This window comes from Engraulis encrasicolus, chromosome 22 (assembly GCF_034702125.1).
Source record: "Engraulis encrasicolus isolate BLACKSEA-1 chromosome 22, IST_EnEncr_1.0, whole genome shotgun sequence".
Classification (NCBI taxonomy): Eukaryota; Metazoa; Chordata; class Actinopteri; order Clupeiformes; family Engraulidae; genus Engraulis; species Engraulis encrasicolus.
In genome coordinates, this window is record NC_085878.1 from 47,382,488 (window position 1) to 47,402,074 (window position 19,587).

General features: G+C 45.4%; 2 protein-coding genes across 2 annotated transcripts in view; one reads left to right on the forward strand and one right to left on the reverse strand.

Moving 5' to 3' along the window:
* The window catches only part of adamtsl7 (ADAMTS-like 7), a 116,209-nt gene that overhangs the window by 88,389 nt on the left and 8,233 nt on the right, over window positions 1-19,587 (reverse strand). Inside the window, exons 4-5 of the mRNA XM_063188222.1 lie at window positions 12,538-12,979; window positions 9,490-9,592 (exon numbers count right to left, since the gene is read on the reverse strand). Of these exons, the coding sequence (XP_063044292.1) occupies window positions 9,490-9,592; window positions 12,538-12,979 (545 nt within the window). The remainder of the gene's footprint in view (window positions 1-9,489; window positions 9,593-12,537; window positions 12,980-19,587) is intronic.
* LOC134438615 (uncharacterized) lies at window positions 2,585-4,573 on the forward strand. Its single transcript, XM_063188223.1, has 3 exons — window positions 2,585-2,664; window positions 2,780-3,844; window positions 3,954-4,573. Exons 1-3 carry the CDS (start codon window positions 2,656-2,658, stop codon window positions 4,458-4,460), a joined length of 1,581 nt encoding a protein of 526 aa, XP_063044293.1. The 5' UTR covers window positions 2,585-2,655; the 3' UTR covers window positions 4,461-4,573.

Below are 19,587 nucleotides of genomic sequence, written 5' to 3' on the forward strand. Positions count from 1 at the left end.
TAAGAGCCACCATCCTCTGCTGATCTACCATCTTTGCCAGCACAAATTCCTTGGCTATTGGACCTAACACCCCATTCCTCTGAGCATGACACTGTCACCTTGTCAGAAATGATGCACAGAGATGAAGCATCAATGATCACATGAAGCCATAAATAATAATCACAGGAGAAAGGGCACAGGCGCTCCTTGTCCTGACGATATGGCCTGCCCACTGAGCTTCGAACAGTGTCAAGACCAGGAGGCAATGTTAACAAACGGACAGACAAAGCAGAGCATTTCAGCAGAGCACTCCTGACGTTCTTCACGGGTCACTCCACAACCTCCCACATGAGGGCAGTACTGTCCCTATGAAGCCCCCATGAACTGAAGACCACAAGCTGGGTACAGACTCCGTCACAGTTGCCCACACACACTGGGGGAGGTCCAGGGGGAGACGCAGCTCTTCTCCGGGTGACCTCTGACACACCGCGCACGTCAGCCACGTGCCATCGCTAGGCAACCAAGGACATGGCAGGAGTCAGGGAGGCATTAGCTGTGAACTGCTAGGTCATCTCTCTCTTTCTTTCTCTCTCTCTCCGACTCCGTCTGTCTCTGTATCTCTTTCTCTCTCTCACCCTCCTCTCTAGCGCTTTGTCTCCATGTGTCTGTCAACAAGCAGAGGTGTCAATCCTGGCCCCAAAATGTAAAATGCTTGCCATGTATTTTGAGCCAATTCTAAGTAGGGACAGAGACTGAGCATGCACAGAGAGGCTCATTGATTTCATGGATCTGTGTTGGACTAGTAAATCATTTTTATACATACAGTAGTCGAAATCTGTTAGCTGAACGTAGTCCCATAGTGACAAAACATCTAACCATTTTGACTTTGCTAGTTATCTGAACTGTTGTGCAGAAGTGTAAGAATGTTTGGCCAAATGACTCAAAGGTTATAGGAGTATCATCTCAGTTTCAAGAAATTAGCCAAACCAATCGAGAAAAACTGTAACAGTAAATTTCTTTACTATAAATTCACACACATAAAGTAATGCCCATATATTACAGGTTTCCATTGTTTTCGCTCATACCTCAAAACAGGTATAACCTTCTAAAAATAACATGGACAAATCCCAAAACAATTTGCAATTGTCGTTTGAAGAAATGTCAAAACATTAGCCAAATAACAGAGAAAACTGTAGATTACACGGTTGTAAAATTATTTTCTACAAACTAGTAAAGTTACAATATCACCAGACCTGTTGATAGCTGTCATGAAGTTACTGTTTAACGAAATTCTTAAACTATTATGTCCTTGACTGTTTTGACAATTGTGTAGACTATTTTGCATATCATGAATTACACAATGAAATTATGCCGACATGTTTTGGAGAGAGTAATGCATTAGACTGAGAATTGTCTAATCTGGTTAGATAAGCAAGATCAGTTTATTTGGGAAAATGTGCTAAATGTATGCTCAATGTGTTAACTGTAGGGTGCTTGCATTTGCAAGGATGAACTAAACATTTGAGACATCTACAAAGCATTTGAGATTTGATGAAAGCAATGAGAATTGCCATTTGGTTGTGGAAAAATGCAAGCTGGTTTGGGGATTTGTCCATGTTGTTTTGAGAATGTCATCTCTGTTTCGAGAAATGAGCCAAACCAATGGAGAAAAACTGTGTATAACCTTCAATGGTTTCCAGCCAATAGAGAACAGTACAGCAGAGACAAGTGTGGGACATCAGACTTTTTTACTTTCTTTTTTTTTTACAATAAATGAAGGGACTGTTTTGTATTAATTAGTATTTTTGTATTAATTAGTCACAATACACTCCACATTTGTATGTAATGTTGCTGCATGCAGAAGCCAGGCCTGCAAGGCACAGGTGCACATCTAAAAGAGGAGGTCATCCAAGAAAAAAGGACCTTTGATAGAAGGCCTAATAATGATGGGGGGAAAGGGGTGGGGGGCACAAGACAAAAGTCATCTTACAGTAATAGCAGAGAGAGTGGATAATTCTCCTAGAATCTCTGGTAATAAGCTTATGCCATGTTAGCCACTTGTAGGCCTGTGGTCTCTGTTCTTGTGTAAAAATCATGCCAGCCTCTAGGTTCGAAAAATTAGGCCCTATTGCTGTTGTTGTTATTATCGATAGGCTATTTAAAAATATGAATGATTGCGTAGGCTGCAGACTTGTATATAAAAATATTAAAGCAATCATTAAATAGGTAGCTAGGGTATAGCAACAACAACAACATCAACAACAACAGCATATTGTTCTCATATTTTAAATTTAAAATGATTTTAATAATTTATTCAATCAATGCATTTTATTTATTCATATCATTTATTTACCTGCCCAAAATTATTTTGTATTGGTATATAAATTATATGAATGTATCAAATATATTGGTATTAAATGCTACTCTACTCTACACAGTTGCCAAAACAACTACAAATGGGGTTGTTATTTTTCAAAAAAAAATCCACTGACTTGGCTTTCCAAAACTGAGTGACATCACAAACACTCTAAATTCTAAATTCTAAATTGCTATGGAAATACTTCTCCAAACAAAGATTAGTTCATCTTTTTGATGGAATTGAACAGCCACACTTCTTGTTTCTCCTCACAAAAAAAAGCTTTTCTTGACATTTACTGCTCGAATTCTTCAGCAAATATGAGACAGGTATGCCACAATAAATTACTCTCACATTTTTAAGTAATTTTACATAAAAATTACATTTTATATAATTTTAGATTTTAATTTTTGAAGGATTTCCTAATATGAATTTCTCCTTCAGGGTTCTCTGAATGGCCACTACAGCCTTCGAAGAAACATTGTCCCGGCCAAACACCTTCAGGACTACCATGTAGAAGGAGTGAGCTTGGCTAAGAGGAAGTGTACCCGTGCCAGGACCAATGGTCCATCCGGGGGCAATTCTTCTCAGGCTCCTCTCCATCTACCTGTCTCCACGGTTGACCACAGTGGTGGTAGGTTGATCCTTCGCATAAGGATCCCTCGACCTCAGGAGGCCTACCAAGAAAATCATCGTGATCACTGTGGATCCATCTCAGACCTAATTTCCCTCTCCACTCAAGACGGATTTCAGGGTGCTGCTACAGGATATGGGGTGCCCAAGGCTCCTCAGACACTTGAGATTGCCAACATCTTACTTGGTCTTGGACAAGATGTATACCTGCAGGACACAGTCCCACAGACTGGACCCACCTCCCATGGAACTCCATTCGTTCGGGAGAGACGGGACCTTCAGGGACAGCATCAGGACCACACCAACGTTAAAGTGCCTTCCATCAGTGACCATGTGCCCTCCAGCACCATCAGTGCTAATGGAGACAGCTCTGAGAGCAAAGGTCGCAGAAAGAAGCAGGCCAAACCTTGCCGCATTGTGCCCGGTAAAGTGCAGGCCCAGGACATCAAGGTCCTGCCTGTCCCACAGACTGGGTACCAGAACATCTCCAGCTCAGGACCTGACAATACCAAGCCTGGTGCCAGCAGCAGTCACGAAACCAACTGTGAGAGCAAAGGTCGCAGAAAGAAGCAGGCCAACCCCTGCCACATCAAGCCCAGTAAAGTGCAGAAGCAGGACTTCAAGGTCATGTATGTCCCCAAGCCTGCTCTTTTCTGCTCTAAGTCAACCTTTGCAGGACTGCCTTACAGCCTCAATGAGATTTTGGGACTGCCTCAGACACCTTGCCATGGGTTCATCAAGCGAAAAAGATGCCTCAATGATGGAAAGCAATTCAACCCTCAGGACATAGACATCCCCTTCGAGTGGTCACCATCTCCTAGGGAGAAAGAGGACATGTTCTTTCCTCATCTGAATGATTCCTCTTACAAAGCTGAGGTATAATTATGCTTTCATATAATTGTAATGAATCTTCTTATATGAATGTGATGTACGTTAAAGATGAAGGTTTGAGTCATTAAGTAGCTGTATTGTGCATATATTGTAGGCAGCTGAGAGAAAGAGGAGAGAGGATGCTCTACAAAGCAGCCTGCGGCAGATGAAGGAGCCTCTGGACGAGCGCTACATTAAGAATGCTGCTGTGCTCCCTGACCTTCGCCTGCAAACATCAGCTCCAGCTCCGCCACAGACCTTGACCCCAAAGCCCAGCTGCAGCAATGGGTCACTGGCCCAGGAGGAGCCTCTGAAGATCCATGGCTGCAATGTGGAGGACTTCAAGAGGATTTACCACTCTGTGGTAGATCCCAAGTTGACCACTAAGTCCGGCAACCCTCGGCCTTACGGTCTGCAGATGGGCCGAGTCATTAAACAGCGCATGTGGGAGACATTCAACTGCCCATCATTCGTGGAGACTGAGGCCGCTGATGGCAGGGTCTGGATCTCAGAGGCCTACTGCAGTCCCAACCTGAAGCCTCACGCACCTCTCATTGACGTGGACATTAGTCAGGAGCCCATGCCAGAGAAGCCAAAGAGAAAGAGGGCAAGAATTGATTAATTTCAATATGTATTTTGCAAAATCATGATGAAATTTTAGGCTATCCATCATCATGTCACAAGATATTTATGACTTTTACATGATCCCAATAATAAAAAAAATCCTTAATTAAATGATCATGATCAATTAGGCTACTATTGGTTATTAAAAATAAAAAAAAAGATTGATATATTTGTATTTCATTGATATATTTGTATTTCCTTTTCTAAGGTTTACAATAATGCATTAAAATATTATATAAAATAAATATATTTTGCCAAACGTGTACCCTATTTCCACATTGTTCATTATTTCCCTTTATTTGTACTTGAGTATCCTCTGGAGTGAGTTCACATATCATGGGAACTATAAACTGTAGAAGGAGACAACATTATCATAAGGTAAAGAGTTTCTTTCCTTAGGTCATCTGCATTTATGCACTCTTATTGTACTTCTTGACGACAAACACACACACACACACACACACACACACACACACACACACACACACACACACACACACCATAATATCTTCGTGGGACACTCCCGTTGACCTCCATTCATAACCCTAACAACAGCTAAAGAATGCTAAACTGTGCCCAAACCAAAACAATACCTAACCATAACTTGTCAGTCAGGAAATGTTTGAAAAATTATTCTGACCGTGCAGCAAAATTTGGAAGTAAACGTTTCAGGGGCTTACTCCATTATTATCAGTGTTTCCAGATCAGCATTTGAGCCATTTCATGGGCCTGAAACTAATGACCACAACAATAATAATCAGACCAAATAGATTGGCCAAGTGCTGAAAACACCTGTTCGAGGATGAAAACTGAGTTACTTAGTGTGGCTTTAATGGCCTCGCAAAATAAATCAGACATGCTAAGTAGGTTCAACACAGTTGAAATGACACCAAGCTGGGCATGACTGCTGTGTTGGGACCGGCAGTTTGGCTGTGGTCTAGGGCCATTGAGCGTGCTTCACAGGGAAAAGCGTCTGACAAAACCACAGGCAGGCAGGCATGAGCGTGTGAGGGTGAGCCATGCCAAACCTGACTCTTCTGCCACACACACACACACCCCAGAGGGAACAGAGGAAGCCATGCAAGCTCTCTCTCTCTTTCTCTTTCTCTCTCTTTCTCTTTCTCTCTCTCTCTCTCTCTCTCTCTCTCTCTCTCTCTCTCTCTCTCTCTCTCTCTCTCTCTCTCTCTCTCTCTCTCTCTCTCTCCAAATTACTGCCAGCGAGACCTGCGGATCCTGGCAAGACTAAGACACGGTTTCAAAACCAAGTGAGGTGAATCACCCGCATCCTCAAAGTGTGTGTGTGTGTGTGTGTGTGTGTGTGTGTGTGTGTGTGTGTGTGTGTGTGTGTGTGTGTGTGTGTGTGTGTGTGTGTGTGTGTGTGTGTGTGTGTGTGTGTGTGTGTATTTTGGGGGCCATAAATCTAGCAGTGTTTTTCTTGGTAGTTTTGTTGTTACTGGAAAAGTAAAAGTGTAAAAATATTTCCTCACTGACAGGCTAAGGTTAGGGATTGTTTTGGTGTGGGCACAGTTTAGCATTCTTTAGTTATTGTTAGAGTTAATATGAATGGAAGTAAATGTGAGGGCCCCACAAAGATATATTGGTGATGATGATGAAACACACACACACACACACACACACACACACACACACACACACACACACACACACACACACACACACACACACACACACACACACACACACACACACACACACACACACACCTCACCACGTCAGCCAAGCCAAGACAAAGAATACACCATACTAGGGATGCAAATTATCGATTAATTCATTAATCATTAGTTGATAGTGTTATCGATCGACTTACGATTAATTGATAAGCGGCGTTTCCCCCCCGAAATCTCAATGTTTCTCTGAAAAAAACCTACTAAATCTATTTTAATTAATTCATGTTTTAATTAAAAATTGAGATAAAATACCACATTTAAATAAATTATTTAATCCAAAGGTGATTTAAATATTCCCACTATTCACACCCCTCTTCACACACACTCTTCACATGCCCATTTCACCTGGGTCTCTTGTCAGTTGAATTGTCGATTAATTGCGATTACTGTTTTTTAATCGATTAATGCAATGATCGATTAAAGTCGATTAATCGATTAATCGTTTGCATCCCTACACCATACACTCAGAATGTTAACATAGAATGGAATTATAAAAGACAGTCAATATAATAGCCCTGTCATACGGGTCATAGCGTGCACACACGCACGCACGGACGCACACGTGCACACACACAAACACACCATCCTGCTTCCTGACATCTCGACAGTCCTGGGCTGGCGGGGAAATACCACTTATTACCAGAGAGAAGCTTAAGATAGCTGCTTTGCATGCTCCGTCCTGCGATATTTAGAGGGCTGCCTAGATACCCGTGAGCAGCCGAGTCAGTCAGCCGAGTGTGTAAAAGTAAAAATGGAGGGGCCCTCCCTTCCATTCCCTTCCTTTCCCTCATGCTTAGCGAGGTGTGAGACTGTACATCAGAGCTAGCCGTGCCGTTAAAGCCTGACAGCCAGTCTGTTAACAGCAGAAGAAAGGTCACGACCTTGACAGTAAGGCAGAGGTGATTCCAGAGTCTGTTATACTGCCAGGTGGAAAAAGAAGTTTTGCCTTCGTGCAAAGCAATTGAAATGTCTGCATTGGCATTTGTTAGCATCATGGTGGGAGGTACTGTTTAGTAAATTAAACTTTTAGCAAAACAAGAAATAAGTAAGTCAATGATTATCAACGAACAATTCTTAAATATTTGTGGAGTCTTGGCTTTACGAGTTTAAATACTGGACCCACAGAATGCAGAGCCTCAAGTCATTCTCACCACCTTCATTCAGTGCAGCTTGAACTATCTCAGACAAGCTTGAATGCTTTGAGTCAAACACCTTCCTTTTCGTTGCCTCCTCTGTTAGGTCATTTGCCGAACACGTTTAGAGACGGAACCAGCCAAAGCTCAAAGCGTGCTCCCTGACACAGTCGCCTCTGGGTGTAAATGAAATTGAGCGGAATCACAAAGGCGGCACTGGTCTGGCCGGGCCTGTATTGGCCTGGAGCCTGCCTAAAGCACCAGAGTACAGTAGAGATGCTTCATTTATCTCCAAGGAAGTTAAGGTTAGGAAATTAAGCATAACAATTTTACAAATAGAACATTTACATACATACAAATCACAACAGTATCAGCAGCACATACATATACACAAATCATGCTGCACACACATAATTTTTTACGTAAATCAATGTGTGTACATGTCTTTTTTATGACAGGACAGTGGAGGACAGACAGGAAGCAAGCGTGGCTAGAGAGATGGGGAAGGGCCGGCAAAGGACCCGCGCCGGAATCGAACCAGGGTCGCTGGTGTAGTAGTGCAGTGCCTTGCTTGAGCCATGGAAGGGCATTAAGTGTGTAAATGCTAATGTAAAATATATCTACACATAGTTCATCCATGGAGCCATATAATGCACACTGCCCTGCCAGTGGAACACTGTAGTAGTCATTGAAAAGAGACTTTACCGTCATCATCAGCATTACAGCTGACTTGGTCATTGCCATTCTGATAACACCAAATTTATAACAGGGACAACGTATTAAGAAGAGATTTCTAAATTAGTCTTCACAGTGCAATGGGGGACACAACATAAGGAGAGGGTAAGCAAAGAGCTATAGTACGTACAGTATATGAGTCTGTTGTGGGGCAGACCACTACAAAGTAGACAGCTGACATCACTGTATCACAGCAGTCTGGCACAGAATAGGTGGCAAGTCACGGTCACATCACACCAGCTACTGTCATTTTCAACTGCACCACAAACATAGACCTCCTCCTGAGCCACTCTGCGATGACATAGTTATAGTCTAGTCATTTGGCATATGAGATTTAAAATAGCCCACGGCTAAATTTGCGCTCTGATGCACCGGATGATTTAATATTTATGTCCTCGCCGCATACCGTTCTGTCTGAATGACTAAACTAAAAATGATATGACTGGGGGGGAGGGGGGGGGGGGTTCAGTGGACTGAGGTGCCATACTATAAATCCGGGGGCCCGGGTTCGAGTCTAGCCTGAGGCAACAAAGGCATGAAAAGTCAGCAAAAAAAACCAAATAAATGTATATGACTGTACTGTAGGCAAAGTTGACACGCATTGAGTTGCAAATCTGAAAACCATGTCACACACCGTATCATACCACAACACTGGGGTGCGTTTCTCGAAAGTATAGTTATTAGCCAGCTAGCAACTTGGTTAGTTGCCAATGGGAAATTGCATAGCACACAACTAAGTTGCTAACATAGCTATTTCTGACATATCGAGCAAGTTGGTGCATGACAGAACACAATCCTCTGAGGGCTCTAGAGCCTTGCATTTGAAATTTGATCCAAAATTACAGTTGTCTTGAAATATGTGATGCAAATACAAATGCAATACAAATGCATTCAGAACAAAAGCATAGCGAACCATTTGGTGTGTGCACATCGTGCATTGCATGCGTGATGGTGTAACTTTGTGTGTATGTGTGTGCACATGTATGGCTGTGTGCATCTGCATGTGTGTACCAGGGCTTGACACTGGCACCAGCCAAACAGCCAAATGCTGGTAAAACTTAGCTGTGGCTAGTAATACTTTCAGTGTCACTAGCCAATTTGGCTGGCAGCTTATTCCTTGGTATGACAAATCATCATATCCTATATTCTGTTGTTTGCCCCTTGTGTATCAATTGTTTATTGTAAGTTCAAGAAAAACCTCAGTAACTCAGTTTACTTTCTATTTGATAAATACTTCCATGTAGAAAGCTATACACTAATCTTGCTTTAGTACCTTATCTTCTGAGGTCAGACATACAACATCATGATAAAGGAAAAAAACAATATAGAATCTGTGGCTAGTGGAATAGCTGAATGGCTAGTGACTCAGGAAAACCAGTAGCCACAGTGGCCGGTGGGTGAAAAAAAAAGTGAATGCCAAGCCCTGGTGTGTACGTGTGTGTAGTGTACCTGTATGTGTGTGTCAACTCACCCTCGTTGAAGGGCTCCCACTCATAGAGGCGGCCCATGAAGGGCTGGCTGTTATAGGACGAGCACTGCACCTCACGGATACTCCTGCTGGAGGCTGGGCAGGGCTGAACACGCACACACACACACGCACACGCACACACACACACACACACACACACACACACACACACACACACAAATATACATGTTCAGATTGGTATAGATAGAGATACTCAGACATCCTTGCAGACAGACAGACAGACAGACATATCATACAGGCGTGCACAGACATCCTTGCAGACAGACAGACGGACACACAGGCACGTACACACACACACACACACACACACACACACACACACACACACACACACACACACACACACACACACACACACACACAATGTAACCCCCTCCTTAACACACACATAACATATGTCAAAAAATGATGTGTGTATGAACTATATGCGTGTCAGCATGTTATAAAGTAACATGACTACACCGCCTCCAGTGAAGCGCAAGAAAGAGAACAAAAACGAGCCGAAAAAGTAAAGCAACTTGAATGCACCAGTAGGCTATGGCAGAGTGATATATCAAGTGGGCGATGGAAGAAAAGAAGTGGGAAGGAAAAGAAGAAAGGAGAAGATGAACGAAACATATACCCTAGCCGCTTAAAGGAAAGAAAAACAACTCAATGTGAAACCTAAGAAACAAAAAGATAACAAAGAAACAAAGCACAAGAAACACTCAAAGGAAAAAGTGTGAAGCAGCGGTGATGTGATAAAGTGTCACACCCAAAGGGGAGTCCTGAGTGTCAGGTGAAAGGTCATGACAGCTGACCTTTGAACCCTAGTTGGTTGCCAGGGGAACAGTGGGAGGCGAGGCAGAGCTGCATTCCGCCCCGGGCTGCGTTCCTCCCTCTTCCTCGATTTTATGAGTGCCATCCCCACACCTCTCCACTCTCACCACTCACTACACTCCCTTCTTCTCGTTCCTCTCTTCAAATCTTCAAAATTAGTCCTTATATCTTCCTGTTTCTAGCTTGACTCTCTGTATCACTCTCTGACATTCTCTGTCATTCTCTGTCTGTCTGTCTGTCTGTCTGTCTGTCTGTCTGTCTGTCTGTCTGTCTGTCTGTCTGTCTGTCTGTCTGTCTGTCTGTCTGTCTGTCTGTCTGTCTGTCTGTCTCTCTCTCTCTCTCTCTCTCTCTCTCTCGCTCTCTCTCTCTCTCTCTCTCTCTCTCTCTCTCTCTCTCTCTCTCTCTCTCTCTCTGTAGGCCTATCTCTCTGTATCTCCCCCTCTCTCTCCTCCTTTCTGCTGACCCAGTTAAAATTCAAATCTAAAATGCCTTTTCATTCTCACACCCCAAGCTTTCTTCTCATTTCCCTTGGCCAACACTGCTCGGGGCATCAAATAAATATTTTGCATCACTACCTCTCCAAATTGTGATGCTAAAGGGGAACCAGGAGGTACAGTAGATTAGGGGTTCAGCACTTGGATAGCCACTGGGCCTTCTTCCTGATTAAGGCCAGTGTCCTTGAGCAAGACACTGACACTGAACCCCATCTTGCTACTCGATACTCCACTCCTTTCCCAATGTTTTCTGCACTCTGTTGAGTATACACTATGACAACATTATATACGTAAACATCTACCAGCTATCATCTTCTACACACTAGGTGGAAACTGTCACTAGGAATTCATTATTATGCCGCATTCATTCATTATCTTGCACATACTCAGACTGTTCAGTATGCTCAGCCTCATACTCTTCATTACAAGCATGTCCAAATTGTGGCCCTGGGCTGGGCCCATTTGTGTGGTCCGTGGTCCAGTTTTTGGTGGCCCACAGCACATTCTGAAAATAGAATGCAATATGCTCAACTCTGTTTGCTGAGGAGAGTCCTGACAAACTGTCAGTGCAACACTTCCAACAATCTGGGCTTTCAGTTTCCTGTTGCTATAATAACGAATATACATTATCCAAACATGGCTACAATGAGCCAGTTTTCCATCACGCAAAATGGCAACTTTGTGGTGCATTTTGGTGCATGTTTATGTTTCTGCATTTTGGCCTTCACAAAAAAACTTGAAAAGCCCTGCTTTAGCATGTCTTCTTCATCCAAGTTGTTGGTGGGTGACGTCAGTGGTGTGCTGGCGGTTTAGATAACAGATTTGTGACCAGAGGGTCACAGGTTACAGTTCACTAACTGACAGTAATGCCCCTGTGCCCCAGAGAGACACGGCTCCCCATTTGGAAAGGCTGCCCCAATTTCGTTGTGCACACTGTGTGCTGTGCTTTGACATTTTGACAAGACCACAATGACAAATGGGTGCTGTTTATTTGTGTTTGTTTGTGTTCCTAGAGTTCCTTTTCATGCTCAGACTATTTTCACATTCACAGACCGATACAAGCTCTTTTGTGTTCCTTTCCATGCTCGAGTCTTTTGGATGGAGAAAGTTGCTCAAACTGACACCTTAATTGGTCAAATGATTACGGCATAATTACAGCAATTACCACGTAATGGGTGACTGTACGCACATTATCTGAAGATTTAATCACATCCTCGGCACCTCAACAGACAGTTTTTTTTGTAATTAAGGGACTTTGTTCTGTTTCTAGATCTGCAGCTTCGCCAAGTCAGAATGACAAAAAATTCCACTCACTGAGACAGAGTATAGAAGGTTGCTGAGTCAAAGCAAATTACTGCAGTTCATAAAAGCCATCATCATTATGAAGATCATTATGCCTTATTACGCCTAGGCTATATGATTATGATGTTATGGTTGAGATTCTTGAGAAGCCCCACAGAAACATGCAGTGAACCTCAAAGTCATGCTAAATCAGGCTGAATTCAAGTCATCTTCATTGACTGAAATGATTTGACAAATTGTCCTAACTATGAATCCTGCGAAACCATATCAGAGAAGAGAAGAGAAGAGAAGAGAAGAGAAGAGAAGAGAAGAGAAGAGAAGAGAAGAGAAGAGAAGAGAAGAGAAGAGAAGAGAAGAGAATTAAAATGGACCGTCAACCATAGTCGGCCATTGTGCCCTGGTCTGGGATGCTTACATTGGGGTTGCACATCTTGTACTGGGTGGGTGTTCCGGAGCAGGAGGATGGAGGTAGAGGGTTGTAGGGCCTTGCATCTGCTTCTGCTGTTGAGGCCTGCTGCGTGCTGGTGCCTGTGCCAGGCTGGTGAAGGGGCACCCAGGACGAAGCACCTCGGGGCTGGGAGACAGCCGCCTGGTGCTGGTGGTGGTGGTAGGGGTTGTGATGTTGACGTTGATGTTGGTGGTGGCTGTAGTAGGGGTTGTGAGGTCTGGAGGTGTGTCGCGTGGTGCTGGTTCTGCTGCCGCCATCCCCGTGGGTGTGTGGGGAGCGTCTCTGTCGGTGCAGGGGGTGGGACTGGGCAGGGGGGTGGGAAGGGGAGTCCGGCTCCCTCTGGGTGGACACCACATACGGCATGCGCCCATAGCCGTACTTCCCCGGGACGACAGAGCTCTCTCCTCTCCTAGAAATGGACAAGGGTTAAAGATATCAGCACAGATGGACTGCTAAACTGCACTCAAGAATGATACAATGATACATGTACACACACACATGCATGCATGCACGCACACACGTACGCACGCACACGCACACGCACACATGCGCGCGTGCATGCGCGCGCACACACACACACACACACACACACACACACACACACACACACACACACACACACACACACACACACACACACACACACACGCACACGCACACACACAAACACACACAGTCATGAGCAGTGGTACCCATTCCTGAAGGTTGTGATAGGGCATCTCATCTTAGCTTACCTATTCCCACCTACCAATGCTGTTAGCTCCCTGCATACACTTGCAGAAAGAGCAACAGCAGTAAACCAATTACCGGCTTTCTGCCCTCAAGCATTCTGGTTTCCCTAGTTGGTTCAACCCTTTAGCTCAGTGATTCCCAACCACGAATACATGTACCACTACGGGGATGTGAGCACTAGGGCTGTGACAATATTGTATCAATTTTATGATGTTGGCAATTGTGACAAAAGCAAATTGATTCATTTAAAAAGATACATCTAAAAAATAATGGGGTGTATCAAACCGTAGGTCAAAAACCGTGATACGAATCGAATCATGAGTTCAGTGTATCGTAATATAGACATATTGAGCACACTGTAAGGAGTACGTGGAAAAATATAATAACAGCAAATGCATGGAGCATAGTCACCCTAGGGTAGGGGGAGATATACAGAACAAGAGTGAAGGGGTACTCAAGATATGACAAAAAGGGGGTATGGAAGACAAAAGAATGGTTGGGAAACACAGCTCTAGTTTACCACATCACACTACGATAACAACCTGTTTCCAGTGAGATAAGGCCGATATGGGAGCCATACCGAACAAAAGCCCTGTGAACCAGAGGCAGTCATCATATAAAAGGGTTAATGCTGATAAGATATGGGCCCTGTTATAAATGTGTTGCTACCAGAGCGGCAATGACCAAGTCATACTGTGTGTTAAGTCGTATTGGTACTACTGAAGTCTTTTCAATGCCTATTACAGAACTGCACTGGCAAGCAGCTTGTGGTCTCACCAAGGTTAGAGTGGGAGTGGGGAGCAGATAAAGACCCTGTTACCCAGTGGTTCAATCTCAACCTTTTTTTTTCATAAACGCAGACTGGACCTCCTCATAAGCTTCCCCCCTAGGGCTCCCCAATGCCCCCTGGGGGGCTGCTGAGCACCTGTTGGGAAACACTGTTGTAACCCCTTAACCCAGAGCCTCTGTTATAACCTTACTGTCAACAAAATGGTAGTGACCAAGTCTTATTCGGTTCCCTAAGACTCCTTGTATTGTCATTGCAATGTTGTTATGATGTAGTTGAGTGTTTTCAACAAAGAGTGAATAGGCCCGCTGACGGGCCCATCTGCAGTAAGAGGCTACAGCCCCTGACATGCCATCACTCCCCACGAAGGGTGCCTCAGAGCTCAGGCTGCAGTCATGGGTAAGCAGTTAGGGCGTCAGACTTGTAGCCCAAAGGCTACTGGTTCGACTCCCGACATGACAGGTTGGTGAGGAGAGTAATTAACTAGTGCTCTCCCCCATCCCCCTCCATGACTGAGATACCCTGAGCATGGTACCATACCGCTGCACTGCGCTCTTGGGGCGCCTTTGGGGGCTGCCCCCTTGCCCAGGTGAGGCATAAATGCAATTCCGTTTTGTTTAGTGTGCACTTGTGTGCTGTGGAGGACTGAGGACGAAAAGAGTTCCCGCTGTCCGTGAGAGTGAACCGCCACCAAATGAGTTTGCGTTTGAGCTTATGTTTGACAGAAATTCTTACAAAGGGACAAAGACCGCCTGCATTCCACTGGCACAGTCTAACTTACAGTACATGTCTCAGAGTTTGCATGAAGAAGGCTGGCAAGCTGGTAGGGGAAGCCGCTGTTTGGGCATGCCCTACAACACACCACACACCACCTAAAATACCCCTGGAACCACTTCAAATATGTGTGTGGTACACAGAGCATTATGCAAAACAACCACATTAAAGACCAGAGCATGACAAATTAAACTTCTACTGCCATGCAGTGTTTCTTTGAAGCCAAGATATGTTTATGCATGCCTGATTACACAGACTCTTTCCCAAAGCTGATGGCTTTCAAGATAAGCATGCACCTGAATGGAGAAATGGAGGAATGGATGGAGGAATGGATGGATGGATGGATGGATGGATGGATGGATGGATGGATGGATGGATGGATGGATGGATGGATGGATGGATGGATGGATGGATGGATGGATGGGATTGGCTGGTTTGGCATTTCTTCCTATGTGATTGGCTATTCAGATATTCCCTCTTCTTGGATTGGCTACTTGTACATATATTTTGTCCTTCTATTATTGGCTGCTTGTATATTTCCTTTCTCTACTATTGGCTGCCCGGGTGTCTAATTTTCCTTGATTTCCATGATATTTCCCTCTGCGATTGGGTAATATGGCATTCCCCCATCTGAGGTTGGCTAATATGGCATTCCGTCCTCTGGGGTTGGCTGCTCTATTGTGTTCCCTCCTGTTTTGCGTTGCCGGCACAGTTATGTCAGCTACTATGTTGGAGCAGGCAGATTGGGCACACAGGAGAGAAGGAGAGCAGCCAAAGCAGAGCTCCAGCAGAGCCATTCTCTCTCTCCATCAGTGGCCAGCAGACACCCTCTGCCAGGGATGTCAAATCTGGCCCGTGGAGTAATTTTATTACGTGCCCACGAGATCATTTCAAATGTGTATCATAGTTGGCCCACACATTTATAACAAGACTTGAACATGAAATTTGGTGTGCCACAGGAATATCAGTGGGCCCAGGCCAATGAAACAGCTCACACTCATTTGGGACATATTGTGCAGGGCAGGCACATTTGAACTACCATATATGATAGGAAAGAGTGTGTGTGAAATTTAACTATGAGTATTAAGTGCATGCATGCATTTTTCAAAATAAATATTGAGTTTGGCGGCCCCCACAACTTCGTTCCAGATTTTGATTTTGGCCCTCAGTCAATTTGAGTTGGAGACACCCCTGCCCTCTGCTATTAACTGTCTCCAGCAGTTTTTTTGTTATTAACTGTCGCCTCTGCGCTGTGGCCCACACACACACACACACACACACACACACACACACACACACACACACACACACACACACACACACACACACACACACACACACACACACACACACACACACACACACACACACTCTGGTGAAGTGGCAAACGTTACAGTTATGATACCTGGTTGGTCTACTATTACAGCACGTGTTGTCAGACAATGGAAGAGTAGTGTGTGCATGTGTGTGTGTGTGTGTGTGTGTGTGTGTGTGTGTGTGTGTGTGTGTGTGTGTGTGTGTGTGTGTGTGTGTGTGTGTGTGTGTGTGTGTGTGTGTGTGCCACAGCGCACAATCTCTTCAACATCCTAGAGCACTTCACATCCTCTCAAAACGTTGGGTTACGGATGTAACCTTGGTTCTGTGAAGGAAAGAAAGGCTGCCAGACGGCTAGCCCAAGGGGCTGGAATATAATCCGCGCATGCGCGAGTTCTGAGGTACACTTATATCAAAACTTCATCACGTGAGTATGCCGCGCTACTGTACACAGTATATAAGTCCCAGCGCGGCATACTTCGTCCTCATAAAAATCCTGAACGCGAAGTCCAGAGCGACGACGAAGTCTGGCAGCCTTTCTTTCCTTCACAGAACCAAGGTTACATCCGTAACCCAACGTTCTGTTTCACTCAAGAAAGGCTGCCAGACGGCTAGCCCAAGGGGCTGGAATATGTATGCCCAAACGTCGCGGCGGACAACCATACGACAATTGAATAAAGACACTGGACAATGCAAGAGTCAAAGACCCTTATTGAATGTCCACATGCCAACAGGGCTAGAGTGACTGGTTAACAGAACTCAAGTTAAACACAGTCGAATATGTGACCATCTGTCACAAGCTTAGAACCGAATTCCAAAAGGAATTGGGGAGATAACATGTTGAGGTTATAGAACCTTGTGAAGATCGACGGTGAAGCCCAGCAGGCCACCGGGCAACCTCTTCTAAAAGGACTCCCTTCAGGATCGACCATGAGGTGGCTCAGAGTTAGGAGGGCGGTAGGAGTCCAACACAATCGCCTGGTTGAGATTCTGTGTTGAAAGAATCTTCGGCATAAAGTCTGTATTAGGGCGTAGGACCACACCGGTGCCTTCTGGCTGAACATGGAAACAGTCAGGATGAGTGGACAGCGCATGTAGCTCTCCAATACGCTTCGCTGAGGTGATGGCGAGAAGAAAAATCGCCTTCTGAGACAGCCATTTTAGGTTGATACTCCCAACGGGCTCGAATGGGGGCTTCGCCAGAGCACTGAGGACAATGTGGAACTGCCCATGGCGGCACAGATTGAAGCCTCCTTGGGCGCAGTCTTTGAGCTCCTCTCATGAATTGGATAGACAGAGGATTAGCTCCGAGCGTTTTTGCCATCTACTCGCTTATGGCAGGCGGGATATTGCAGAGAGAAAAACCTTTAGCTTGAAGGGGACTTGCCTTCACCAAGTTTCTTTTGCAAGAATTCCAGGACTGAAGCTAGAGGCAGGACCGGGGGCACTCATGCCACTGTTCGCACCATGCTTTGAAGGTGTGCCCATCTTTAAGAGTACACAGCTCTTGTCGATGGGGCCCTAGCACACTGCAAGGTTTCTTGTAACTGAGAATAACAACCCCCGAGCGAGGAGGGTGTCCCTTCTAACGGCCAGACCCACAAATTTAGGGCGGCTGGTGTCAGGTGCCACAACTCTCCCCTTGCGCAATGGGAGTTGCCATGGGGTGCTCGAGAGGAGGGTCTGAATCTCTGCAAACCATGGCACATGGGGGCGAAATGGAGCCATTAAGACAACTCTCAGGTTCTCCTTCCTGGTCTTCTCCAGGAATCATGGAGAGAGGGGGGAAGATCGTCCACCCCCCCAGTGGTGCGTCGTCTTGGTTTAAGGAAAACCAGAGTGGACAGTGGGTCGACTCCCTTGAGGCGAAAAGATTGCTGTGTGCCTTACCAAAATGAACCCAGATCGGATGCATTGTTTCCGGGTGCAATCGCCATTCACTTGGGTGTGGCTTACCCCTTGACAGCAGGTATGCTGCTGTGTTCAGAGTGCCCGGCAGGTGCACTGCTCTGATCGAGTGGAGTCGAGTGCCTGCTTAGAGGAGGAGTACTGGCAAAAAGTGCCGGAGGGCAAGATATATCAGTCTCAACTCGAGAATATTTATGTGGACAGTTTTCCAACACTCCTCTGGCTCCTACATCATTCAAGACTGCCCTCCAGCCTGACAGCGATGCGTCTGTGGTCAGAACTTTGCGCTGGTAGATTCTGCCTAGTCGTACACCTCTGCACAAATTCTGGGGTATGGCCCACTATTGGAGGGCTCATAGGCACACAGGTGGCAGAGGGACAGATTTTCCCCCTGTCCAGTACTGGGTGTACTTGGGCAGGTACCACTTTGCAACTGGACCCATATCTAGAAGGCCAAGGCGTACCACCTAGGATGCAGCAGCCATGAGGCCCAGCAAGCCTCTGACACTGGTGAGCATGCACATTCCTCCGTCCCATGAACTGTGACCGGCATTGTTTCAGGGCAATAACCTCCTGATCCGAGAGACATGCCACCATCGTCAGAGTCCAGTTTCACTCCAAGGAAGGTGATTTGTTGTGAGGGAGGCAGTTGGCTCTTGTCTGAATTGAGAGACAGGCCCAACCATTTGTAAGTATTCCATTACCATTGCTGTGTCCTGCCCTGCCTGCTGACTCTACTGGGAACATTTTAACCCAGTCGTAATTGAGATAGATAATGACTCTGACGCCCCTCTGACACAGCGGGCTCAAGGCTGTGTCCATGTATTTTGTGAATGGGATAGGGCCGAAGGGAAGGACGTTGAACTCGAAAGTTCTGTCCTCCAACGCAATCGGAGAAACTGGCGATGAGCAGGGTGGGACTGCAATGTGGAAATAGGCACCTCTGAAGCCTATACTCGTGAACCAATCCCCGCACTGAATCGATTGACAGATTTGGGTCAGTGACAGCATTTGAAATGCAACGGGCGTAAATACTGGTTTAGTGGCCTTAGGTCCAGTATTGCACGGAATCCAACATCTAGTTTCGGAACTAGGAAGTAGCTCAAATAAAAGCCACTCCGCCGTTCGTTGCGACTTAACTCCCTTATTGCTCTTTTCCTTAACAGAGTATTTATCTCCTCTGTAAGGCCAGCTGCCGCTCTGGATCTGGCTGATGAGAAACAAAGAACACCCTTGAACATGGGTGGGGCGGCGCCTGAACTGTAGCCGGTAACCAAACCTTACCGTTGAAACAACCCAAGAACTGGGAGAACACATTTCCCACACCTCCAATTGAGTGTGGGAGAAAACGTGCGGCAGGGCCACCTTCCCCACAAGAGCTGTAGGAGGGAGGACGAGAGCAGCAATAGTCATCCATCGCAAAATAGTTGCCAAAAACCAACGTTATCTGCTCCGTGGATGTTGGCAAACTGTGCCCACTGTCGCATAGGGGTAGCCGCCTC